The sequence below is a fragment of the Martes martes genome, assembly GCF_963455335.1.
Source record: "Martes martes genome assembly, chromosome: 5".
NCBI classification, from domain to species: domain Eukaryota; kingdom Metazoa; phylum Chordata; class Mammalia; order Carnivora; family Mustelidae; genus Martes; species Martes martes.
Window position 1 is genome coordinate 49,702,612 of NC_137892.1, and position 24,269 is coordinate 49,726,880.

Sequence of the window (24,269 nt, forward strand, 5' to 3'; positions counted from 1 at the left end):
TATTTGTCCTTAGGAATGCATGCTAGGCAACTCCGACTTTTCACCACTCTGCACATGTGCATGTCTGTAAGTGACCACAAAAAGCACCCTGAGTATTGATTTTAGGGTTTACAAATAAATTTTAGTCACTAGGTGAATTCATAAATATGGACTCTCTAAGTAAGAGGATTGGCTATATATAGTAAAGGATTTGTTAAAAGGATTTGACCTGGGATTTGACTGGAGCTGGTAAAGCAGGCTCTGTAAGAATGTCAACTTTGCCTCCTGTGCTGGAGCTTGGAACTACGGAGCAGATGTTTGTTAGGGGGAGACGGATGAATGAATTAGACCCCATGACCATGAACTAGAGCCCGTGAGGATGGACTTAAACTCATGTCCATTCTTTTTGCCTCTGTCCTTGGTGGTTGTCCTTGGTTGTCCTATAGAAACCAGTGTCCTTTGTCACGGAGCTAACCACATACACACTTGGCCCAGGAGTCAGCGATGCTGAAGGGGAATTCAGGGGAGGGCAGGACAGGTGCAGTCCTGGCTACTGCCTCGTGTCCCCAGGTGAGCTAGCAGATAAACAACAACACAAATGAGCTAGAAATAGCTACTGCTTTAATTTAGCCCTCCAAATGTCCCACAGAAATTCCTTTTATGTAACATCCTAATCAGAAACACATGGTTTGAAAAAGAATTCTGGGAAATATAGTTCAACCTAGCCAACCTGACACATTACAGAGCCTCTACAGTTCCCCCCTTGTCAACCTGGCAGTCACATACATCTCCTTAAACCAGAGTCAGTCTACAAAGACATTTATGAAGTCAAGCAGTGAAGTCAGTGATACAACTATCCCATGTACAGATGAAAACACACTAACCCTTTCCTAAGAAAAGGATACAAAGTGGGCCTCAGTGGCTCAGTCAGTTAAGCATTTGCCTTCAGCTCAGCTCATGATCCCCAGAGCTTGGGGTCAAGTCCCGCTTTGGGCTCCCTGCTCCAGGGTGAGCCTGCTTCTCCCTCTGCCTCTGCCTCCTTCCCTCTCTCTGTCTCTCATACATAAATAAGGAAAATCTGGAAAAAATTTTTTAAAAGTTACAAAACCCCTTTATTGTTCTTGGCTGATGGCCATTCTTCTCACCTTTTGTATCCTGTAATTTAAATACTGAGAGATAAGGCTAGTTACTGTTGATACATCTTACATGAGATGATAAATAAAAGAGGAGAAGAAAACTAAAATAATTTAATACATATACTCAAATCAAAATAAGAAAGAAATACCCATAGCTATTACATTGCTCATTTTTATAAGTGGCCATGTGGTTATAATTGGTATTTATAACTACCCTAATTCTATATTCCCTTTGTTCTTAACAAGTACCTCAACTGATCATAGTTCTTGCCTGGTGGGCTGACCCATACCTTCATTCCTGAAGCAGCTGGAAGAATGAAGCTATCCTCCCTGAGTTAGATGGTTGTAGTTTTCTATTGACATTAATCACAGGAAGTACTAACAGGTGTCCTTGATGACTTCCTACATTGCAGACACACTCCTCTTTATCCTCATTGTCTAGTAGCAACTCGATTATCCCTTAGTGATCAAGATCAGTCACTCCCCCAATATAGTAACACTCTTCCACTCCTTGTTAATTCAGTGATATAAGGAGCCCAAAGTGGCAAGATGACAGTCTGAGCTTTTAATTCAAAAGAATCATTGTTGTGTCACTTAATAGAAGCATTCCTCCCCATGGAACTAAGACCTTTAGATCAACAGAGCCTAAAATCATAGGAATGGGAGGAAACAGTTTTGCTAGTAGGTCACTGAGGGTAGGAAGAAGAGAAGAAGCCAGTCCCATTTCCATCCCTTCATTCCCAGGCCTGGGAGAAATATCACATGTATTAAACGCTGATGTACAGTACATACCATACCCTAGAGTACATTGTCGCAGACCCACAGGGTGTTGTCACCTAAGACAGCACCGTAACTGAGTCTTCAGAAAGTTACTTGACCGCTTTATGAAGCCTGCTACTTAAGTAAGGATAATGGGGAACATGTAGGACCAGTGAATGTTGGCAGACTTCAGGCTCTTTCTTATCCTCTCGCTTGCTCTCTCTGATGGAAGCCATCTCTGTGTGAGGTACTCTGTGCAGAGGCCCAGGGGCAAGGAACTGGTGTCTCTAGCCAAGAGACAGTGAGTACCTGAGGTCTTTCTACAGCCCTGTGCATGACCTTGGAAGAGGATCCTCTCCCCTCAATCCACCTTGAGATAAGTGCAGCCCCAGCCAACACCTTGATGATGGTGAGACCCTAAGCCAGTCACTCAGTTAAGCCACACTCAGATTCCTAACCCGGAGAACCTCTGAGTGCTAAATGTGTATTTTTTTAAGCTGCCCAGCTTGCCAGTTATTTATTCCACAGCAGTAAATCATTAATACAGCAAGTTTAAACATGAACTCTGGTAGACACTGAAGCCTAAGTAGAAACAACCTTAACTTTTTTGAGGCTAAAGTCTTATTAGGTTCATCTTTGCCCTGATACCTGAGGATTTTAAAGCAACTTTCTAAAAAGGCACTAAAAAGTTCATCGAAGACAATTCATTCCTAGCCTGCTTCCCTGACTGCCTCATTAGACTTGCTGTGCATTGTATCAGAGACAAGATACTAAGTTTCTTCTTTATCACATTTTGCTCACTGAATCATTTGATCACTAAGTTTTCTCACTCTACAGCTTTTCACTGACCAATTTTCTTAGGACAGAATTTGCTACTCCCTGCACCCTTCTATTTCCTATGTGTTTTTATTCCAACAAATTTGGCTTAAATCGGAAGGAGATTTTCACATACACTCTCCATTATATATCCATTTATTTCTCTTATATGTATTGGTCACTTATATTATGTCCCAGGTACTATTCTGGAAGTTGGGGACATAGCAGTGAAGAGTAGCTTATCATGACTATCTTTTTTTAAAAACAAACAAACAAAAAAAAACCACAACTGTTTCTTGGACCTCTACCTACCACTCGTATGTTCTTCCCTTTGAACCTGTCATCATTAGGTTGCATCAAATGAGAAAAGAGTTGGGGGCAGCACCCACAGCATTTTCCATACCTACTTATAAAAACTCAACAGTTTTTCAATCAAAATCGATGATCTCTCACAAAGAGTTCTTTAAAAATGTTGAATAAGGGGTATGGCATGATCAAAACGGGATTTTGAAGATTAATTTAATAAATGGATAAAAGAAAGGAGCAAGAAACTGGAGACAGCAGACTCAGCAGGCTGTGATGATGAAGCAAGCATATGGGGTGGATGGCTTGAGCTGGACTCCTGGCAGTGGGAATGAAGAGGAAAGGGGAGTGAAGAGAAATAGGGCTCAGGAAGAATTTGCACTGCCTGACAGCCAGTAGATTGGACATGGAAGCCAAGGCAAAGGGAGAAAACAACAAACTGGAGTGAAAAGTAATTGGGGTTATGAAAACATTACCAGAAATATTAGGGAGTTTAGAGAGGGAAATCAGTTAAGGGCAAGAGAGGAGGAAACTTTTCTATGACCTGTCTAATTGAGGTGATGGCCGTGGAAGTGATGGCAGGAAGTTCAAATGGAAATAACCAAAGCGTGGTGAAGTGCCTTTGAAACACCTATAATTCTCTGAGCAGAAGTTAGTAATAGATATCCAGACTCTATGTTCAATTTAGTGAAGATTTTTTTTCCCCAGGTTTCTAATTTACTAAGTTTTCCTTAAGTTATAATATGCTTTTATTGTTTGACTCAAGTCTCATGGTCGTAGCAGTGAAATTGCCTATAAAAATACATACTCATTTAATACTGTATTTTTCCTTCATTACAAATATGTTTTACTTTATTAAAAAAAGATCTGCTGCTCCTAATAGCTTTACTTTATCAATGTTATTTATCTATAAATATATATATTTTTTTTCTTAAAGCAGGTACAGTAAAATTTTTCAATTATATTTAAAATACCACTGATAATTATTATCAGGGCAGTCATGTCGTTTTTATTTTTAAAAGCAGATGTAATACTTGACAACTCCACACTTAGGAATTGGCAGTGTTGTACCCTAAACTTAAAGTCTGACTTTTTAGTCATCTTAACATACAGTGAATGATGGGTATTTGAGGGACCTTGAATCCATGTCAAGTGACTATTTGCCCTGCATCAGTCTATTGATGGTGTTTTCTACAGTAAAATCAGCCCATTAAAAACATTGTTATTCAAAGAATTATATAATAGGTAAGTAGGACCTAAGTTTATTGTATAACCCACATTCTGTGTTGTTTGTATGTTGATTATAAAATGGTAACAGCAAATGTCTGCCTCAGTTATCTTGAAGAAATGTTATGAGAACCATTTTTGTAGTATCTGGAGGGCTATTTTGAGTTCATCGGAAAGAAGACACTGTAAAATCCTCATGTGGTACTGAATATTCTCACTAATCATTTCAGAATTTAAGGCTGTCGTTTATTTTTAAACTATTATTTTAATCGTATGGGAATGAAAAAGCATTTGCTGACACACTGCCCCTTCCGGTTCCCTGTCTCTATTTTTAAGCAACAAATAACTTAGTTTTTCATGTTTTCCTGTGTTCTGTGACTCTGATAAGGGTCACAAAATATTACACAGAAACCAGAGACACAGAAAGAGAGAAAATGCAGTGAAGAAAGCAAAAGGAAAACTAATAGTAGGAAGAAAAATACAAAGTCAGACATAGAAGTATAGATGCAAAAAGGCCAAAAGAGACGCGGGGTAAGGATGAAATTAGGAATGATCTTCTGTGGCATGCTTCTCCTCAAAAATAGCTAATATAATTTTTGACTATGTAGGAAGAAGCATTCCTCCATGGTGAAAGGAAAGGAAAACATAAGTGTTTGACAACAGAGGAGGTTACAGAGCACTGTTGTCTTCTGACTTCTTAAAAGTCTGGACACAGCTTGCTTTGGCCGGCTCGTGACTAACAGGCTGCTCTTTGCCAGGTTTTTGTAACAGGGGCTAGGTCTGGGTAAGTGCTACTGCTAAGGCTCGTATCCTTGCAGCCCCCTCGGAACGTGCTCCTTACTTGCCTCTCTGGGTCTGTGCATCCAGTCTGCGTGCATTCATTCAACAGGTGTTTATTGTGGACCAGACTTTGTGCCAGGTGCTGGGGATGTAGCAATGAATTACAACAGATAAATGTCCTTTGTGGACTTATGTTCTAGAAAAGGAGACAAATAAAAAATACGGTAAATAAGGAGAGTTTATGATTGTGGGAACTGGTGGGAGAAATAGAAAAGCAGGAAGAGAAGACCTGAAATATGTGGAGGGCCATACAACTTTAGAAGGGTGGCCATGGAGAGGTTCACTGAGAAGATGACATTTCTGGAACATTCTTTCTAGTCCTGATCTCCTACCACCACCTCCCACTGATAAAGACAGTACTTGCCCATCTGACTTTAGAGATCTTTCCTCAACTCCAGGCTACCTACTGAGCTCTGAAAGCTGCGCCCTTATTCCCTTCCAGCAGTCTCTTGTTCTGGGTCCTTGAAAACCTCACCTTATGGTCAGATCCATTTTACAAGTACTCCAAGATTTATGGTAACCATAAAGCATACATACAAGCAAATCATTAAAGTATTCCACTCTTCCTTGAGCTACACAGAAAGAAAAATAAAACTTACATATACTGCCCTGGGGTTCACAGGCAAGGTTGCTTATGTCCAGGGGTGAAGGGACAGAGCTACTCCTGGCTGACCTGAAGGGTGAAGGGGTCAGTATATTGACATACCTATGACCACTTTGCACCAGGCACACAGGATGGAAGGCCCTGCCTCCTCATAGCTTCATTTTGCCACCTACCATGAAGGAAATCTTTGAACCTAGATTCACTAAATCCATGTAGTTCAGAGGTGTGGTGCCTGTCAGTTTATTTCCTGCTAGAGTTTGTATTCATCTTACTATTCCTTGTCTTTGTCACACCTTGAGACAGGCTTTTCTCTAATATTTCACTTGACCTGGAACACTTGATATAAATCCGGGCACCTCAAAATTGGAAAGATAACAGCCTAAATGTTAAAAAGAAGAAGAAGGGAAAAAAAAAAAAAAGGAAAACGGAGAACCATTGTACCTGTCTTAGGGGTAAAGAATTAAACTTGAAAACTTACAATATTTAGATGACCTCATCTTGGTTTGGGTGTAGAAGGGGGCTGTTGATAACATGTACCTCTCGAGTCCCACTTCCTTACCAGAACAGAAAGTGGAAAATCAGTAGTTTCTATGTGAATTTGAGTTGTAGACAACCCGCTAACATAACCCAAATTCTGCTTTGCTAAACCAGTGTAGATTAACTGTTTACGCTGACTGAACTTAGTGAATATTTGCTAAATATTTACTTCAATTTATTGCTGAAAATATATCTTGAGGAAATGACACTGAGGAGTTATATCTCTTCTTTGTTAGTGAATAATCATTTGCTTCTAAAGATAGCAATGAGAAATCAACAGTAATTGCTTCTAGATGTGGTGTCATTCAGAATGTGTAGACAAGCTGAGTTGTCTAATATGTTTTTAGACACAGCTCAAATTAATTAGGTAATTGAAAATCTATACTTTGCCTTTGTAAACAGATCTTTAAGGCATATTAGCATATATGATACTGTACCACTTTTTCACTGCATAGACTGCTCAAGAACTACAACATTCCTCTTTTCCATTCGAAGGTTATGTATGTATTCTAATCCTTTAAGTGATGCTTTCACTAACTAAATAACACTTTTCAGGCAGTTTTTGTTCATTGCTGTAGAACTGGCCTTGTAGCTGTTATTCACCAATTAGTTTCCCTATCACTGTTCTATACTGCCTTCTAATTATTAGTTATTGTAAGGGATGTGTATTCTAAAAGTTGACCACCAGAAATTCTTGTGTTTTCAGTGAATCATTCATTGCAATTAGCTAGGATCAGGAACTCCAGGGAAATAACTGATTAAAGAGTCATTTAAAATAGTCTATTTAAATATATATTTATGTACATCACCAATATTTGCCCTGATTATATATACTTAATCAGATCCAGTATTTTCCTCTGATTTTGATTCTTTCAGTTTTCCAGTAATCACAGTGAATATAACTCATTTCACTTCAGAAATCTCACTTAAAAAAAAAAAATTAAAAATAGCCACCATGTTTTTTACAGCTTTCTGAACCAATTTGTGAAAAATTCTTCGAAGAATTTGGCAGTATAGGTGGCAACTCTCCTTTTACTGAGCTAACTCTTCCCTTTAAAGATAAAAACATATATAATTATTTTTGGAGTACTTTGGGATAAATAACCAAATAATACAAATTTGTATTTTTACTTGAAAATTATACATTGTGAATTAATTTGCAAGAGTTATTACTTTTACATGCCTATAGCAGTGTCTCATGGCTTTTAATGTTATGTCCCTAATTGTTGGAAAAGTAATTCAGGGACCAGCAGTCCCTAAGACAGAAATGTTCATCCTTCTTACTATATATTAAGTATTGATCTCCCTTCCTACGGCTGTCTGTGCTTCACTTGTCCTCTATTTCTCCTTCCCTCTGTCAGTTTGGTCTGGGTCACTGTGCTTGATGGTTCTCTCTGTGTCTGTATATTGACCTCTGCTTCTCTGCCTCTCATCTGGTTTCGTCTCTATGTATGATTCTTTTCTTACAGTTTTTGTCTCCTGTGTCTCCCTGGCTTCAGTCTCCCCCACCTGGAGACTCGTCTGGCAGCCCGTGGCATCACGTCTGCCCCAGCCCACATTCTCTGCCTGCCCCTGCCTGACCTGAGTGGTTTGCCTGAGTCCACTGTCCTTCATTCCTCTTTCACTGTGTGATATGTGCCTCCCCCAAGCCACACGGTCTCTGCTCTTACCCATGCTTTCCCTGTCTGCTTCCATCTGCACCCTCCCTGCCTGCTCTGTCTGTCTTGTCAGAGATGGACATCAAGTCACCAATAACAAGTCTGTCTGCTGGCAAAATTACCCTGAAGACATTACCCTTCAGAAAAACTCTTTTGCTTTCTAGAAGTGATTCAGAGCCTACAAAATAAATATTCTTTGGTACCAAGATGAAAATTCAAAGTGAACTTTAGGTATCATAAACAGGCCAAATATTTTCTGTTTATAAAATCCCAAGTTGTAAATTAATTAATTAATTAATTTAATTAAAAATGAAACCCCAGGTTGCTCTCAGTTGGTTATCAGTGCTTGGAAAGCAGGGATAATATTTTTTAAAGTTTTTGTTTCATCATATTTTAAAAAATACAGTCCCTTTTAGTTCTACTTAATGATAAATATGGTTTTATTAAATGATAAATTTTGAGAGATAATTTGTTTGATCGGTGAGTTCAATTTTTAGGTATTAGAGTTGATTTAACTGATATGTGATGTCTAAATATTCCTTGAGAATTGGTATGGTATTTCTGTCCATATTGTTTGTTAGTATCCCCTTCAGTCATATGTATCTAACCCCAAGTATTCAACATGTTATACCACTGAATAAAGAAATCTTATACCAACTAGTTTACAGATATTTTGAATAATCTCATGGCACAATCCTTGACAGAATTCAGTTGTATTACACAATTTCTTAATTTCTAAGATACTATAGAAGTTACTTTTTGAAAATTTGGGCAAAGTAACAGAAACATGATTTTATGCTTTGCATAGCAATGATCTCTATAAATGAGACTTTTGTAAGAGACCCTAAATTAAAAATTTCTAATAACCATCTAAAATCAATATTGGCTTAGAGATTTTTTTTTATTTTTAGCTAATGTTTCAGGTATTTTTAAAAAGCAATATGAGTGATTTCAGATTTTCATTTTTGTTTCCTTTTACTAAATTGCCTTCAAAAAAATTTAGGGTCTTCTTTCCATTTCAATTTTGCGGCAAAGTAGCCATACCTTTCCTGCTTAGTTTTCAGAGGGAAGTGATTTTCTTTTAAAAAGAAATTATTGATTTAAGGCCACACATACAAATGATTGAATATAACCAATATTGGGAAAAATTAGTTGGAAATAGTGGGAAAGCTACTTGTGGAACTAGATGATATGTGGTTTGAATTTTATAGTGAAAAGTATAGTCTTCCATAACCTCTGTAGTGTAGACTTCCACAGCGCTGGTGTTATATAAGTCTCTCAGAGTTACTTGGTTTTGCTTTTCTTCAGAAACAATGTCGAGCATGTAAAATCAAGCCTAGGTGGTAAAGCTTACATCTCAGAAAACCCAAATTTAGTTATTTGTACCACTTAGTTAATTAATAATTTTAATTAATTTATTTCCCCTAAAATTAAAGCCTAATTTCATGTCTTTCTGCAAACTTGAGTTATTCTTGGTTCTTTTGAGGCAAGAAACTAACTGTAAATATTTGTTCCTTAATTCCACAAAGATTTATTGAGCACTTAATAGGTACTAGGCATTAGTCTACACTCTTAACAGTATAAAGATTGCTAGAGGTGACACTTGCCCCTTGAGGAGCTCGTGATCTCCTAGCAAAAAGTCTTCTATTTGCTGCAAAGATTCTCTTTGTTCGTAAACAGGATGATCATTGAAATAGGTGGTATGGGGAGAAGAGTTAAGGACACACGGTGAACTCCTTCAGAACCCAAGAGTATCTCTTAGTTCACTGGCATCCTCCTTTATTGACTCGTACCCCCACTGCTATCAAGAGTTAGTGCATCTTCTGAAACTACCCACCTTCCTTTCATGCTGGTATGAGACCCTGACTTTTCACTTCAGATACATGTTTCAAATGAACAAGTTGTCATTTCAAACTCTTTTAAAGTCACCATTTACAAGGAAAAGCTGTGGTTTTATATTTAGTTTATATTCTCCTGAATATGTAGGAGAATTAATTCTATAATATGATCAGATGAATACCTGTAATCACCCTGCCTATAAAATGGGGATAATACTAGTACCATCTCACTGGGGTATGGTCAGAATTAAGTGAAATAATCCGTATAAGACTGTTAAAATTGTCCTGGCATATAGTTAGGACTCAGTAAATATAGGCAGTCTTCATTTTGTATGGTCCCAAATACCCAAATTTCAATTGCCATACTTTAGTTAAATAACAGCCAATACCCCGATAAACAAGGTTCAGATTTCAGTTACCACAGCATACTAACTGTGAATAATTGCATTAAGTACAAATCTCTGTGTAAACAACAGATGCACATGATCAGTGGCCAATCACATCACTTCTTTCAAAATCTTTCACCGACTGATCACTGCATATCTGTTCTCCAGTTCATGCACAGACAGCACTATCTTCGATTTTATAAAAATGAATGATCAAAAGAGACTTGGCCAGCAAAGATGAAAGTGCAGCAAAGAAGTGGAATGCTGGAAGTAAAATTGTAAAGTGCTTGTGACAAAAAAGATGAAAATGTCCCATAAGAAGTGACGGTAGCAAAAAAACACTTCACGTGAAATGAACTCTAAGAGATATTTCACGACATGGCAAGTGCAAAGGATAAAATGTTGGAAGCTCATCCAAACAGGAGCATGAAAATTAGCCAAAGGAGAAAAAGATTTGCTTGAACTGTATCATAAGTTATATGAAGGGAAGGCAAACACTATTCAAACATTTTCATAGGTTTTTTACAAAGAAATAAAGCATTTTAATTCATAATGTTTCTAATGCTCTAAATTACAGTGTGCTAAATATAACTGGTTTTACCATTTCTTCATTCCCCTACTCATTTTTTGTAGGGAGTAGGAGGATTTTTGATGTTTTGACAAAAAAAAATCTTTAAAGGTCGTCAAACAGCCACAGCTTTTCCCATCGATTTTCTTGATCACTTTGCATGGTCTCAACTTGCGTGGTCATTTTTATAATCATTTTATATTGTGCAAAGCAAGGACTTCCTATAATTGTTATTATTATTAGAAATTGTTTTATCCAGCAAATCAAGTACTATGGTTTTAGAGAAATTGCTCATTGCTTTTCAGTATTTGAGAATTAAAAACTTTCATTTCTCTCCTGCTTCTCTCTTTGTATTTTGTAGACTAAGTCCTGATTCTAGTCATGTGTCATGACTGTTAGAGCCTCCCAATGCATCTTCTGTAGAAATGCAGTATTTATCCTCAGTTTGCCTGTTTTTCAGTATTCAACCTCATTTCTTCATTCTTCTAAATCTTCTAAAATTCCACACTGACCCTTTCCCTTTCATTCTTCTCCTAAGGTCCTGTTCTTCCATACTGTCTCTGAAAGACTATCCGTTCTTTAATACATTGTCTTCCTTTCAAAATGGCACCTGCCCTTGAACATATCCTTATGAGAAATGTCTTTAAATTCATTGGTTTCTCCCTTATGTTTCATCTACATTTCTGTCAATCATAAAAAAAAAACAAATGTCTTTCTTGAATTTAAATTATTACAAGAAATTCGATGTAAGCAAAATGTAAAATTCTAGCTGGAAGTTAACCAAGTCAACACTTGGAAATGATGCCATGATTGGCAACAAAATAAAAATTAAAAATAAATGCTGTGCATTTTCACTATATACCTTTTTATACTTCTTATTCAAAAAGATAGTTAAAATTTCATTAAACACACAATGATAATTGAAACCTTGCTTTCAGTTCTCCATTCATAGCTGCTTTGATATAATTGCTTCCTAGAGTTCTGAGGCTCTCAGAAGGTGAAACCATCATCTGCCTGATATTATCTGCACACACATAGGATGGAGAACAGCCTACTGAGATCTGCAATGAACTCTAAACAAATAAATGTGGATTTGAGCATGAGTCTTTTGCTCAGAAGAGGCTGATAGCCTGGTTGGTTGTCTTTAAGACCTTTGAAATCATAGTGAGGTGACTTTGAGGAGGATTCACTTTAATAACCTGATTTATTAACCTCACTGTGTAAAACTAAGGACTTTGTCAGGTTTAAAATGCTAAAAGGAGGGGCACCTGGGTGGCTCAGTCCATTAAACATCCGCCTGTTGATTTCGGCTCAGGTCATGATCTTGGGGTCCTGAGATCGAGCCCAGCATCTGACTCCTTGCTCAAAAGGGAGTCTGCTTAAGAGTCTCGCTCTTGGGGCACCTGGGTGGCTCAGTCGTTGGGCGTCTGCCTTTGGCTCAGGTCCTGATCCCAGGATCCTGGGATCAAGTGCCACATCCGGCTTCCTGCTCAGCGCGAAGCCTGCTTCTCCCTCACCCTCTCCCCCTGCTTGTGTTCCCTCTCTTGCTGTGTCTCTCTCTGTCAAATAAATAAATAAAATCTTAAAGAAAAAAAAGAGAGTCTCTCTCTCTCCCCCTTTCCTTCTGTCTCTCCCCTTGTGTGCTCTCTCTCTCAAATAAATCTTTAAAAAATAAAATAATAAAATGCTAACAGGAGTTTTTAATTTATATATTGAGATAAAGTTACTGTATTGTCACTTAAAATCTTAAGTCTGGTACTACCTTTACAATTTTCCGTAGTCATTATTGCATTTCATGTTACTGAATATAAGTGTTCATTTTTCCCAAAAATGTATGAGTTCCTGTATTTGACTTACTTTAGCTCATAGTTTCTTAAGGAGAGTCCAGGGAAATTCACAGAGGCCCCAAATTTGTGATGGTACTAGCACCAATGTCAATTAATTTGGAATCTCTTTAACAAAATAGTAATTGTCATAGCACCTAAAAGACTTATCTCCTGTAAACAGAAATTCTATTCTATTTCTCATTTACTTCTCTAAGGCCATGTCACCTCCTGAATTACCAGTTTCATTGGTCATAAGCTGTCATTTCTGTTAGGTGTATTTTACTGTGCAGTATAATGGAAAATTTTTCATTAAACAAATTGCGTATCTCCTGCTCTAAAGTGTAAGTGGAGTACAAATTTGAATGTAGAAGACAGTGACTAGAATAATCAATGCAAGAACATCCTTAAAGCTTTTCTTGTGTAACAAGGGCAAACTCAGCCAAAAAGTTTGTTTAAATCCTGCTTGACATAACAAGAACCTTTACACTTTGTCTATCTGGAACTCTCCGTGAATATCCCTGACTCATCACCAGAGTGCCTTTTCAGCTCAGCCCTGTTCAGCTCAATTGCTCTTCCTGCCTTATACAGATATTTAAAATTCTTTGAGGTTTCTGGTGAAGGCTGTAGAGTTTTTATGTTTAATATGATTTTATAGCACAGGAAGTTCATAGTTCATGAATATCACAGCTCCACAAAAGATAATGGAAGGATTTCCCCCTAAATACACAAAATCTCTTTGTAGTCTGGCTATGTGGTTGTGTTACATTCGTGTCATGAGCTTTTATTTCCAAGCAGCAGTTCCGTCACAGCAGCGTCATTTTTTTTTTTAAATAACAAAAAGAACAACAAAAAGAAGTAACAATGAAAAAGTCCTTCATAATCTTAATCTGAAAAGAAATTCCGTGTTGCCAGCACTACTGCATTCTGGTTTTTTCTCTACATGTTTGAGAAGAGTAAAAGCATGTCGCATTACTGTTGTTCACCAATAGCTGTCCTTTCGCCCTGTTCTTGGCCCCTCTTCTCTCCTGTGCAGAACAGTGCTATTAGCTATTTTGTGAATTTATTTCATTGAGCAGTAAGTGATTTTTTTTTTTTTTTTGCGGTGACTACATTGATCTGGTTAACTTTTTCCAGGTTATTACAACTTCAGTGTTCTTCATCCATCTCCTTTACCTTCAGGTACCCTTTTTCTTAATTGCTTGTCTAATCTTTGATGTCTCACTTTGTCTTACACAGTTTTCTACTTAAAGCAAGGATTAACAGTTTCATCATTTTAGTGCATTTTGAGGTAGTTCTCTGTGAACTAAATTGTTGTAAAGTGTGGTGCTGATTCTCTCCCTGGAAGGTGGGAGGCGTCTTTCCTTACTATACTCAGCTGCCATAGTTTTCCAGGATGCTTGACTTGACTTCCTAGACCTAGAGAGAAACCTCCCAGTGCCTGGTGTATGGATCTTGTCTCCTGCCTCTGCCTTTTGTCTTGCTCCTTGACTGTTGTGGTTCTTGGGGACCTGCGTCTGCCCTCCAGGTAACAGTGCCTTTACACCCTGATGCCTGGTACGTGCTAAGTTATTAGGATACCTGCAGAGTGGGGAAAAACATGAAATTAGCACCATCTAGCCTTCCTTGCCCTCTGCCTAATTTATCCATCATTCTTAGAACTTCTGGTCTACTCTGTTGATTTAACTACATGCAAAAAGTTTGTTTTGTTTTGTTTTGTTTTTGGACCCTCTGCTGGTCAAATGAACTTTCTCATATATTCTTGAACAAAGCCTGCTTTTCTGTCTGGAGCATAAGCAGCTTTGGGAGAGATGCATTTGGAGAGATGAGGACACAAGGATCACCTTCCTAGCCAGTAAGATAACTGGTCAACAGAATGGTGGGAGTCAAAGCCCGACCTCCTTCACATCCAGGTGGCTTTGTGTGCATACCATACTGAGAATACTATGCATAGCTTGTGCGTTAGCACATTGTTTGGCCCATGAGTGCAAAACAAATGATGTCTGTAATGTTCATAAGTTTCATCTCTCCTAGGCGGGGGAGCCAAGACATGAATTCGTGATGGTATTGGCACCAAGATCAATTAATTTGGAATCTCTTTAACAAAGTAGTAATTTACTGTAAAGACAACTGATTTATCTAAGTGGAAACACAGCAAGTTCAGGGCTGAGGGAGAGCACTGTGGTCCCTAGTGTATGGGCTAAAGTTTCCAAAGAGATGAAACTGGAAGCAAATCCTACAAGAATGTTTATTATTAACTTCGCCTCCACTATTTCCTGCTTCTTACCATTAGTGGATCTTGGCAGCTGGTTTTGCTGTCTTAGAATAGAGAATACTTATGGAGAGCCTAATAATATAAATCCTGATGCTTTGGGAGTTTCTGCTTAAAAGTTAACTTCTCTGGATTCCAAAGATCCTAATAATAGAAAACCGTTAACTTCTCTTTGAGCAAGTGTAGCTGTCCTGTTCTCCTGACAGTTTTTCTTCTTCCCCATTTAGATTATAAATACATGGGAGCCTGGGACCATGTGTTTCTTATCCTTACTTTGTAATTCCCTATGGATAAGACTGGCCCGCTTCATACATTGTAATCTAATCACTTACTAAGAGGTCTCTGTATTTGCTGAAGGTGATGGATTAGCCTTTCAAGCGCCCCAGCCCCAGCAGTGCTGGTTGTCTGGGGCATTCCCATCACCTGCCTTCTTCTGATCTCTATTTCTCTCCCAACCCAACTATGCTCCTGCTTTTTTTCGCTGCTCACCCCATTTCCATAGCATATTAAATATACTTTTAAGGAGATGTCAAGACTTCCCTTAAGAATATGGGCTTTTCTTTGTGACAGCACGTATGCAGTAACAGAAGATAGGCATGTTGGCAAATGAAATCTGACCAAATACCAAGAAGGCCTTAATTGAGAGTACCCAAGTTAATTTTAAAACCCACCAAGTTGATATAGCTTTACTTTTTAATTTAGTAAATGGGTTTAGCTACTGTTTTAACTCGGTTAATATAGTCTTTCATCAAGTTCAGTTGAATTCACTTTTTTTTCCAATTCACTAAAAATATTTTTATTCAGCTATTGTTTTTAGACAACTAATGAAACTCTTCTCTACGGTTCTCTTTTGCAAATGGACTGGTTTCAATAAGTGGTGCTTAATTTATGTAATTGCTCTCTTTTATTCTTCTTTGTGATCCACCTTTCATTCTATTTGGCAGACACTGGTTGCTTTGTAATTTTGAAAAAAAAAAAAAAAGAAGTAACACATAAGTATACCTGGCAAGAACAGATATCGGCAAAATGATTCTTAGGTGAAATTTTGTATATTGTAAACTGTTTTTCATAGACTATCATCTTGAAACCTACTTCAAAGCAAATACAGAAGTCTTCTCAGCATTAACGCTGCACCCATTCATTTATTTAACATCAAACAGATATTGATTAACTTCCTGCTCTGTGCCAGATATAGTTCCAGGTGGTGAGGATGTGGCATTGAACCAGACAGACAAGATCCTTGCTCTGCCAGCACACATTCTAGCCGGGGCCAAAGTAGAGATGCAGACAGCAGTCACATATACACAGCCTGTCCAGATGGCAGCTGCCTTCCCAGTTCTTTCCCCCTTTACCATTGCTTCAAAGCCACATCTACACCCTTGTTACCTGTAGTGTTGTGCTGAATTTAGTCTCACACTACTACTACCTCCATCTAGTAAGAGCCGTTTAAGGGCCTCGTTCCAGTACAGGAGAGAAAGAATGGAGAGGCTTCTGGCAGGGTCAGGTTTCTTGTTAAGCTGAAACTAAACATGCTGTACTTTCAGAATTGTACAGGTGAGAATTCATTTACTCATTCAGCAAACATTTATCGAACAGTATGTCAGTCAGGGTTCTATTATGTCCCAGGCTGTATAGCACCTATATGCCCATCTACAGTACCTCACACTGTAGGTGGAGGGAGAGAGATGTGAAATAAATAATTACTGATAAATATTACAATGAAAACATACACCAGTACAAGGGGAGCACCACAGAAGCAGGCACTAACTCTGGCTGGGAATAGGTTTCATCCTAAAGTCACTTCTAAACCTCATCTTACAGGTGGCTGGAAGTAGAACATGCTTCATTTATTCAGGGAGTGTTTACTGAACACCTTCTCTGAGCCAAGCACAACTGTAGGTGCCATAGACACAGCAGTGACCTGGACAAAGTCCCTGCTCTTAGCAGCAGAGAAACGCACAATAAGCATATAGACTAATAATTATATATTAGGTGGTTATACCTATTAATAACCGCAAAACAAAGCTTAATAAAGGGAACAGAGAATGGTAAGGGATACTGTTTTAGATCAGATGGTCAGAGAAGGCCTCTCTAATGAGATGACTTTTGCTCAGAATCCTGAATGAATGAATGAATGAATGAATGAGACCAAAAACCAAAAGGAAGCCATTTCACACAGAGGGACTAGCATTACTAAAGGCGTAATAATCTTGAAAAGCATGGCCTCTTTAGTGCAAAGTGGTGAGATATTCTCACTGAGCAGGGAGTAAGACGGGTACAGGGACTTGGGCAGAATGTGGTAGATGAGGCTGGGAAAGATGGAAGTAAGGGAAGAAGGGAAGGAGGGAGGAAGAAATGGGAAAGGTCAAGAACAGTTTCTAGGTCTAAACTTGGGTGACTGAATGAGGGATAATGTCATTAACCAGCTGAGGGCGCCCTGGAGGAGAGGCAGGTTTAGGAATGCGAATAATGAATTTGATTTGGGGCAATGGGAAATACAGAACTGGATATTAGAAGTCAAGCTAAAATACAGATTTGGCTATTACCAGCATTTCCTGGAAATTTAAGGAGGAAGAACAAGAGGAGTTACTCAACATTGTCAGATACCACAGAGAAGTTTAATAGGATGAGATTTTTTAAAAGGCCATCACATTTGACATTTGAAAGGTTGACAATGACTTCCAGAAGACTGATTTCAGCAGACTTGGGTAGGGCAAAGCCACATCATGGTTTAGTTGGAAAATGGAAGGGTAAGAGACTAGGATTGTCCAACCAAGATCATTGTCTCCCCCCACTTCCCAGAGCCCTCCCTGGAAGCTTTGAACCTAAGGTCACATCTTCTCCCACTCCCTCCTTAACTTTCTCCACTTAAGGCCTAGGATTGGATGCTTGAGCTGGGGATATGATCTCAGATCCTCAGGTTTCTGATGGGAGAGGGACCAGGGATAAGGGAGCCTGATACTGGTGAATCAGGTATTGAAAGAAGCATCTTCAGTGGGGAACAGCAGATCAGGCCCATTCTGAGACCTATTGCCGGAGGGGAAGAAGGATGAAATACACAGGTCTCTGTTGTATGTGGAGACTAGACCAGGAAGCTGAGGTGGGATGCAGAGCAAACAACTGGAAGGGTTGGGAGTCGGGGAGGGAACGGGACATGAATTAGTCAAGAAAACCCCAATGAGAGAATACAATCTGGCAAAGCATGGGGGTTCAGGGTTGAGGCTGATAGTAAACTGATGGGCACTAGAAGAAATTTAGGCAGAGATGCTTTGGTTTCTTAAGGGACAGGAACTGAAAATGTGCAAAGGAGGAGCTGTTGGCACTTCTTGTGAGCACAGTGATAGCAGTGAGGCGACAGTTAATGACCTGTGGGGTGTTCCCAGCAGTACCTGGCATAATAGATATTCAGTAAATATTTATAAATCCAGAAGGGGCTGTTCCCCCACAGATAATGTGGAGGAAAGGGATGAGATACTAGAGTTCTGAAGAGCTGTTAGTAATGCCTAGGTTCCCTTCTGAGAGAGGATGGGGCTGGTGCCTAAGAGATCCCAGATCCCTTAGAAGTACAAAGCCCGAGAGAGGCTTGTACCACGGAGGGACATGGTAGCATAGACCAGGGTAGGAAACCTACTCCTTTAATCCTGGAGACCCAAGGGATTCCCCGGAAGTCTACTGGATTTCCCCACCACTGCACACTCCTGGACTGTTTCTCTCACCTGCACCTCCATCTCTGCCCACTGGGGGGCGGGGCTCGAGGGCAAGGCTGGTGGCTGCTTTGATGCCTCGAGAGCCATCAGTTCCTACCAGACTCCCTGCTCTGGTGTGGTCTTAGCCCATGGCCGGACACAGGCCCTCAGACTTCTCCCCACTGCCAGGCAGTGGTAGGGGCGGGCCCAGAGGGCCAATGCCAGTGCGGGTTGGCGCTCCGGTCTGGTTGAGTGCCCAGGCGGTTCCCAGCATGCTGATGGTCCGGCCAGGGATCAGCCCAGGCCCTGAGGGGTGGGAGGTGCCCCTGGGTCCACCGCCCTACGGATTCTACAGTGGGATGGCACCCCACAGGCCCAGGGTCAGAGTTGGCGAGGCTGGGCCCCGGTTCCGGAGCCCCTCGGAGGGCGCCTTCCGGAGGCCCTACATGGTCCTGCAGTGCACCCCGAGTTTGATGCTGCCAGAGGACATCTCGAAGGTAGAGAAAGAGATGGAACAGCTGGCCAAAGAGCTGAGGCAAAAGAGGATGGCCCTGGGGTACTCGCAGGCCGACGTGGGGTTCGCCACGGGGGCTCTTTTTGGAAAGGTGCTTAGCCAGACAACCATCTGCTGCTTCGAGTCCCAGCTGCTCAGCCTCGCCAACATGTGGAAGCTGCGGCCACTGCTGAAGATGTGGCTGGAGGAAGTAGGCACCAAGAACTTTCTGGGCGTACGCAAAATGGAGATGATCCTGCGGCAGGCTCGGAAGCAGAGACGGACAAGCAGAGAGAGTCGCATCCGAAACAACCTGGAGCAACTCTTCTTGCAGTGCCCGAAGCCCACACCCCAGCAAATCAGCTGCATCGCTGGGCAGCTCCGGCTGCAGAAGGAGCTGGTCCGAGTTTGGTTCCATAACCGGAGCAAGATGGATCGTCAGCCAACCATTGATTTCTCCCCACCGGCGGATGTGGGGGCAGCCGGGCCTCCTTTCCCAGGGGGACCAGTGTGCTTTCCCCTGGCATTGGGGCTCCATTTTGGTTCCCCCCACTACGAAGAGCTCTACTTTATACCCATGTATTCCCCTACCCCTTTCCCTGTGGCAGGGACCTTCCTCTCTACCCCAGTCAACGCTCAGGGCCACCCCGGGCTTTCAAACTGAGGGGCTGTGCCATTCTGGGGAGGGTTGAACTGGGAAAAATGGGTCCCTGAGATTCATTTCAGGGCTGTTAACATTAAGAGCTCCATTCACGGTCTAAATAAGTTAAGAATACCTAAGGGATGAGTTGGGAGTTGTTTAGGAAATTCGGGGGAGGGACGTTGAAGTTTATTAATTCCATTGTTTTTACCTACCATTGGTTTTAAGTCACATTACAATACATATATGGTTTCAGATATTTTGTTTCTCTCTCTCTTTTTTTAAATTAATTAGAAATTATGTCTATTATTCCTTGTAGTTATCAGTAAACATAGGGATTTTTTTTCTTATAAACACAATATTGAGTGAAAACCTCAAGTCACAGAAGATTTTTTCAGTACACCATTTTTTATCAAAAACCAGCAGAACTTTATATAAACATGGGTTCCAAGATAATAGTAACCTCTGTGGGAAGGTGTGAGGTTGGGATAGGGCAGGAGTACACAAAACCTACCCAGAGCCCTTGATAAAACTCAAGAGTTTTCTTGTTCTCCTCCCTTTCATGAAAGAAGCGTTTGTTTGTTTGTTTCTAATTCACCTTCTCATTTAGAGTGCTCAGTTTCATGTGGAGGTCTCAGTCCAGCTCTCCACCTTAAGGAATCCCACTGGTGTATCTCCCAACCTGCCACTGTCATTGTATTTGGAATCCCTTTGTTACTGAGGTTGGCACCTGGACAGCGCTAAGTCAGCCCCCAGCTCCAGCTTGCTTCTCTGGTTTTCAGCTCTGTTTGTTTTATTACCTGGGGATTTCCCTTGTTACTTTTGTACTCAGATATGCTTCTTAGAGAATATCTGCAATGATTAAGTCAACATTCCCTGGTGGCTGGTCTGGTGGTTCATCCTCTGTCACTTTTCCAGTCTCTTCTATGAAATCGATCTTTTCTAGTTTTCTACTTCTGCAGTGGTGAACTTTGGTTATCATATACTAAACAGAAATCATTAATTTTTCTGTGTTTGTACCTCTGCTGCTGTAAACCTACATGTAATATTTGTTGCTTTATAATTCCATCACTAAATATTATGTCTGAGTTTATGTCTTCTATGTAATTACTATTTGTGTCAGTTTTTGCTTTCTCTACTTTCTCTACTTAATCAGTTTTTACAAAGAATTTATCTATAGGTATTTACAAAGAACAAGTCTTTTTAAAAAATTTTTATCTTATTGTGGTGCCTGGGTGGCTCAGCAGGTTAAAGCCTCTGCCTTCGGCTCGGGTCATGGTCCCAGGGTCCTGGTATCGAGCCCCGCGTCAGGCTCTCTCCTTAGCAGGGAGCCTGCTTCCTCCACTCTCTCTGTCTGCCTCTCTGCCTACTTGTGATCTCTGTCTCTGTCGAATAAATAAATAAAATCTTTAAAAAAAAATCTTTAAAAAAATTTTTTATCTTATTTACTGCTGTTTTTATTTTCTAATTGATGAACTTTTAGCTTTTATTTTTATTAATTGCTTTTTTCTAGTTTCCTCTGGTTTCTTCCGATGTGTATTTTTCCTTCTTTTTTTTTTTAAGATTTTATTTATTTATTTGACAGAGAGAGAGATCACAAGTAGGCAGAGAGGCAGGCAGAGAGAGAGAGGGAAGCAGGCTCCCCACTGAGCAGAGAGCCCGATGTGGGGCTCGATCCCAGGACCTTAAGATCATGACCTGAGCCGAAGGCAGAGACTTAACCCACTGAGCCACCCAGGTGCCCTGTATTTTTCCTTCTTGTCAGTGTTCAAAGATAAAATACTGACAGTGCACACAAGTTCATGAAAATGGAGATAAACTTCACTTACTTAGCTTGAGAGTCAGTAGATGACTAATCATTCACTCTTGGGCTATCCCACTGGAAGTCCCATAGCACCAGTCCCATTTCTTCCTTTTCCCAGACAGCCCTTCTGGACAGCCTTGAAAGGGAGAAGTTTCCGTGGAGAGCAAGGTAGTATTTAACAACAGGATGGATCATTGTGGTTGTGTCAACATTCAGCTCTAAAAGCTGTGAGGAGGCTCTGACCCAGGCTGCAGCCCCTGCATATTTGGAGCAATGGTAATGGGCTGTCCATCTCAGGGAACAGCTCCGAGTGTCTGGCTCAGCACCTGCACAGCTGCATTGTTCGCACAGCTGCCGCCCCTCTACTCAGGCAAGCACCACGACATGTCACTGATCAGCCCTCACATAATCTAAAATGAGATTTTTCCGTCACTGCTCCTTTTGACTATGAAGAGAAAAAAGGCTAGACCCTGGGGCAACTTTGACATTTAAAGAATTTCATATTTTTCAAAGATTTAAGATTATGAGCAGAAATCTTAATAATAAAATCCTTCAAAACTGAGAAGGAGCTACCCTTCGAGTTGGGAGAAAACCAACAGTGTGGTGTCATTGCTGAACAGGGTCAAATATACAGAGATCAAGTAACATAAAATCAAGTAATATATACCACATCACTAACAAACGTATCCTTGGTACCATTAGTGGACAGTTGGTAGAGGCAGATGTCAAACAACAGTCCAGAGTCTTCCTACTTGCCAGATTTCCCACTAACCTCAGTTAAAGACACAAATTCCAACCACTTAAGATCTTCACCATCATTCTGAAATATTCTTTATCACGTTTCCTTTATCTTGTGTTTTCTTCAGACAAGGCAAGTATTCTTAGCCTGATGATGCTGAGCCCCTTTAGAGTACAGACGGAATACTGTGTTTGTACATACGTGCATCTTTACAGATGGGGATGATAGTTTTTATCGCATTCTCAAAGAAGACATGACTCTTTGTAGATGTACAGTTTCAGAATTCTAGAAATACATTCCCTTTGGCCACCTCACTTTCAGAAGTTTTCCCTTGACACAGTACTGGTCTAACAAGTAATTTGTGGTTTTCTTTGAATCTGTATTTTCTGGATATCTCTAGCTCAGTATAGAATAGAGGACCTGAATCACTTCTTATATAAGTCTTTCAAATTTGGAACAAATGTATTAATTACTGCCTTTATTGTTCTTATACTTTTATCAATCCTTGACACTTTAATTAATTCCTATCATAAAGAACACTTTCTCTTGTTCCCAGAATCTTTCCTATCTATTGTCTGAGAAGACTTGAAGTGTTAGGATAAGCTCCCTTATTCCAAAACATTATCTTGCTCTTGAAATAGCATCTAAATATTTTCTATAATTTCACATTTTTGAAATATACATGCTATATATCTTTGTTTATTATACTAAAACTATGTCATGGGATTTATTTTTCAGTATAGCCACTTTTGTTTATAGCTTTCTTCCAGAAATCGTCTTGCTTACTAAACAGTATTAGTTTGGTTGGCAGAACCTATTCACAATGAATTTTTTAGAGTACAAAATTGTATTATCAGTGTAAGACACTGTTTTGAAAGTGAAAACTACAGTGCCATTCCAATAAAATCCTAGTGGAATATGAGAGTATTACTTGACAAAGTGATTGTAAACTGAAAGACCAAAACTTAGGAAGATAAGAAAATTTTGAAGAAAAGAGGGTGGCCTTGTCCTACCAACTGTTATGAAACTACAATAATTTAAACAGTATGGTGGTGCTTAGGGACAAAAATAACGGAAACGAGTATTCGGCTATTCATGAACTGGTGCAATCTTCATGAAAGGCTATTGGGTAATTCATATGGGAAGTTTTAAAATGTGATTTTTCTTTGGCCAATCATTTCCGCTTCAGTGAATTTCTATAAGAAAATAATTGTGTGCACAAAAATTTAGCAATAAGGATCATTACAGCATTTTTTCAACAATAAGAAATTGTTAAAACCAAATGCTCAACAAGGGGAAAGTAAATGACAAGAAACACCATACATGGTAAAAATTGTGTTATAGAGCTACAGTTTTGACAAAGGTCAGAATAGATTATTGAGTGAGGCAAAAGAGTTTATTAAGCTTTATGATATTTCTTTTTTTTTAAGGAAAAAGGTATGTTACATATACAGATCTATACATAAACGAGTATCATTGGTGATTTAATTTGTAAAATTGTTTTGCTATGTATGTTACACAGTAAAAATATTTAAGAAGAACTTCTGAAAGAAAGTGCTAGGAAGGGGCGCCTGGGTGGGTCAGTGGGTTAAGCCTCTGCCTTTGGCTCAGGTCATGATCTCAGGGTCCTGGAATTGAGCCCTGCATCGGGCTCTCTGCTCAGCAGGGAGCCTGCTTCCCCCTCTCTCTCTGCTCTGCTTCTCTGCCTACTTGTGATCTCTCTCTCTGTCAAATAAATAAATAAAATCTTTAAAAAAAAAAAAGAAAAGAAGGTGCTAGGAAATCTAGGGTTCCTAAAAATATTCATTCTTCTAGTCTTTTTATCTCTAAAACCATACTTTTTCATTATAAAGCAATATTTTGGAATAATAAATTTGACCTTTTCATTTTTAGTCATAATTTGTAGTTTCTTTAAAAAGAAAGGCAGTTCTCTAAACAGAGGAGTATTGGACTATATCAGTTAGAGAGACATTGTTAAGAATTAGGTGTTTTCTGTTTTTTGTTTTTTGTTTTAAATCAGATGCCCATTAATGTTAAAGAGCTGTGGTGTAGCTCAGTGAGTGAAGACACCTGCCATATGTCTGTTTTCCTGCACAACATGGTAATTTACAATTACAATTAGTGTGTTTATATACCTCAGTGGTGTTAACCCATATTTAGA

At 39.6% G+C, this 24,269-nt stretch overlaps 2 protein-coding genes across 2 annotated transcripts in view; both read left to right on the forward strand.

The window, feature by feature from the left end:
• Nucleotides 1-24,269, forward strand: part of ARB2A (ARB2 cotranscriptional regulator A) — a 427,333-nt gene that overhangs the window by 284,310 nt on the left and 118,754 nt on the right. The gene's annotated exons all lie outside the window — the stretch shown is intronic.
• Nucleotides 18,582-19,589, forward strand: POU5F2 (POU domain class 5, transcription factor 2; the record flags this gene model as incomplete). Its single annotated transcript, XM_080803204.1, has 1 exon — nucleotides 18,582-19,589. One exon carries the CDS (start codon nucleotides 18,582-18,584, stop codon nucleotides 19,587-19,589), a length of 1,008 nt encoding a protein of 335 aa, XP_080659330.1.